General features: G+C 38.9%; 1 protein-coding gene across 1 annotated transcript in view; it reads right to left on the bottom strand.

Moving 5' to 3' along the window:
- Positions 1-716: 716 nt before the first annotated feature.
- Positions 717-3,356, bottom strand: part of LOC137968105 (uncharacterized) — a 10,622-nt gene continuing 7,982 nt past the window's right edge. Inside the window, exons 4-5 of the mRNA XM_068814730.1 lie at positions 2,066-2,145; positions 717-983 (exon numbers count right to left, since the gene is read on the bottom strand). Coding sequence (XP_068670831.1) covers positions 868-983; positions 2,066-2,145 — 196 coding nt within the window. The 3' untranslated portion in view covers positions 717-867. The remainder of the gene's footprint in view (positions 984-2,065; positions 2,146-3,356) is intronic.

The raw sequence follows: 3,356 nt of genomic DNA, 5'->3' as shown, positions 1-3,356 counted from the left end.
ACAGTCATCACTACAAACGTCACAAAAAGATAAGAATGACAGAATTCCATTCACCCTCACTTTCCATCCTCATAATCACGCAGTCAAAAGCATCATTCTTAGTAATTTTAAATTACTCCAAAATGATCCCGAGACTGGTAGAATCTTTTCGCAACCTCCACTTATTTCATTCAAACGCGACAAAAACGTAGGCAACTTTTTAGTTAGAAGCGCGCTCAAAACTAACGAGCAACCCGGCGGCCTTTCCCTACATCTAGGTACCACGGAAAGCCGCAAGAATCTGGAACAAAAATTCATCTTTCAAATCGGCACCCTTAATCCTCACGGTATTAACGAACGCTTTTCATTTAACTAATATATTCCTACTTTTCACGTTGCCATGTTACCACCAATAGCGTAGCTCCTACTCTACTATAAAAACTACACGTAACCCATAATCCCTCGATTCGCTCTGACGAAGGGCTAACGCTCGAAACGTCAGCTTTTAGAATCTCTGTACGGTGGCCAATTTACATTATCAACTCCGTTGATAAAACCAAATTTTTGTATACTACTTCCCCACCGACGCAGCACCACAGTTTCTTTAGAAACTACCCCTTCATTCAAACTCTATATTGCTTGTGCTTCATGTTACCTTTACACAAAAGAGACAAACAACAGCAAACGAGGAAATGCAGTTGATTTCATGTTATTTTCCATTCACTTGTACTTTATAATACGTGCTCGCCATCTGAGGTCTGTAGTTCTCAAAATCACTAATTAACTTTTATTCCGAGTCAAATTCGGCTGGAATCTGTGAGTTGATCAGTGATATCAACTGGTTTAACGCTAACTTCAAACAACTCTGCACTGAACTATTGCCATCATTTAGTCAGAGGACTTGGGCTTATCAGCTCGGATAAAATGAAAGGTGTTAAACGATTTCTTGTCCTCCATTCCAGAACAAACTTCTTTGGCCTCTATTTTGGCAGGTTTTTTCTGGACTGAAACAGAGAAATTTCGATCATGATCATCAACATTTATATTATCGCTAAAAGTACCTGCGTTTTTCTGTATTTCTTTTTCAATGCTATAAAGTGTGCCATGGAGCGCCAGACAGTCCAAACTCTCCACGAGGATAGTTTGCGTACGTAGGGGAAGCCTCAATAGACCTTATTCGCTTGGAAATTTGGCTTTACCAATGTGGATACTCAAGAGAATTTTGTTTTTCTCAATTTGCGCATATTCATGAACCACTCGTTATCCGACGGTAAATTTCCGCAACATCGTCACAAAATCTGCTCTTGGAAAACGAAACAAACGTTTCACTTAAACGTATTTTTGGTTTGTGCTCCCTTTTTTTCCTGGTCGAAGAAAATGAAAATTGTTTCCCTAAGAATGGAGATTATTCACTAGTGCACGAAAAGGAAGGAAACGAACTTTATTTAGTGTCTTGAGCACTTAAGTCTAATTGGGGACACTGTAAACTGAAATCAACAAATAAACTCATATCAAATTCGTAGGTTGGTTTTTCAGGAGAGGGAAAAATCGGAGTACCCGGAGAAAATCCTCCCGGAGCAGAGCAGAGAACCAACAAACTCAACCCACATATGACTCAAGTCTGGGAATCGAGCCCGGGCAACATTCGTGGGAGGCACTATGCCAGCCCTGCACCCACAAAAACATCATTGGCAGCCACCATTGGCAGCCATGACGACATGCCAAACCAAGAATAAAACTGATTCCGTTTAAAATGTTACCAATCAGGGCCCGGTTGTTCAAAAGCCGATTAACGCTAATCCCAGATTAAAAGTTAACCAAGGCGTTTATTTCTCTACTCACAAAAGCTGTTCAATGCTAATATTAGGCAAAACTTTACATTAGAAGAAGTCAATCTTGAAAAACAAAAATAAGCAAAAGAAACTTTCACCAAAAAGTTGAAAACATGAAACAAACGTTTACGCTAATCCTGGATTAAGTTATGTAATCGGCTTTCGAACAACCGCGCCCAGGGAAATTTTATTGATGCTGAATCGTTGATATCCGGGCAATCGAACTGAGAGATTTTTGCCCTGGAAATACTTACAAGAATATATGCCAGTTTGTAAGGAAACCCCTTCCTTTTTGAACTTGAAACAGGAAAATTTTTTCAATGCGTAGAAGTCCCTGCAGATAGTAGATAAAAACATCCTACTATTCAGAAAACAATAACCATTTTCGCGATTGTACTGAAATTACTGAACCCCGGTGAATGAAATATTAGAGGATATTACATGGCCACGCGGAGATATAAATTTTATCTTCTCACACTGATGCGCGCTCTCATGAGTGAGTGCAGCAAACGAGAGCGAGATCCTATCAGCACGAGAAGATAAAATTCGTATCTCCAAGCGGCCATTAAATGTTCTATTTATTAATAGATACTGACGAAATGTCCAGATTCAAAACAACTTTTTTTTATTAATTGTCAAAAGGGCGAAAAAGTGTTGTCTAACATGAAACTAGACACGAGAGTACTGAAAAACAAATCATGATAATGTCACACTGAGTCATAAAAATGTTATGTCGTGGAGGAAAATTATATTATATCACAAAAGTATCTTACAAGGAGAGGAAAGCTTCCTTTTTGTTGGCTAATCGGGTTAGTTACCATGACAACACATGCATCCTCCCATGTGAAAGATAACAATAACTGCCAGCAGTAAACAGTCCGGGCCATAAACATTTCTGGATATCGGTTTCGAGCTTTGTGATTGGTTGAGATCAAAACCAAAACAAAGTAAATTTGGCCGAGAGGTACTGGAAACAAGAAGAAGCAAAATTTTTTTTTTTTTAATTTTTTTGTGGCGGCCATGTTGTAATGCGGCAGTAAGCCATTCTGTTGGCCTGCATGTTGATCTGAAATTCACAGCAACATAATTTAAGCTTAAAGATGCGATAAATAATTGGACTTTAACTTAAGAATGCCCGGCTACAACGTATGGTTAAAATCTACGGTTTTCATGACACTCCGATAGATCTGAACAAAGGGAATTGGCCTAGTAGTTTGCACACTAACAGACGCTCGAGCAAAAACCTGGAATTTTGACAATTGGAAGCAAATTTATTCAAGTTTTTGAAACGATTTTTTTTAGGAATAAAAAAATGTCACATACCTGAAAACTTCAACGAAAGAGAGGAATAAAAGCAAGGTGACACACGCTAACACCAACCCGGTGTGGCCAACACATCATGCATGCATTTCACCCGTTCACCGGGCTGGTTGGTGTTAGCGTGTGTCACCTTGCTTTTATTGCCGGTTTTCACTGTCACACCATCATCAAAACCATTCAACAAATAAATCCAAGAATCAAAGAGATAAAAGAAGATGAATATTG

This window comes from Montipora foliosa, chromosome 8, assembly GCF_036669935.1.
Source record: "Montipora foliosa isolate CH-2021 chromosome 8, ASM3666993v2, whole genome shotgun sequence".
Taxonomy (NCBI): domain Eukaryota; kingdom Metazoa; phylum Cnidaria; class Anthozoa; order Scleractinia; family Acroporidae; genus Montipora; species Montipora foliosa.
Note: the sequence above shows the minus strand (reverse complement) of the source record. Positions and strands in the feature narration are given on the sequence as shown.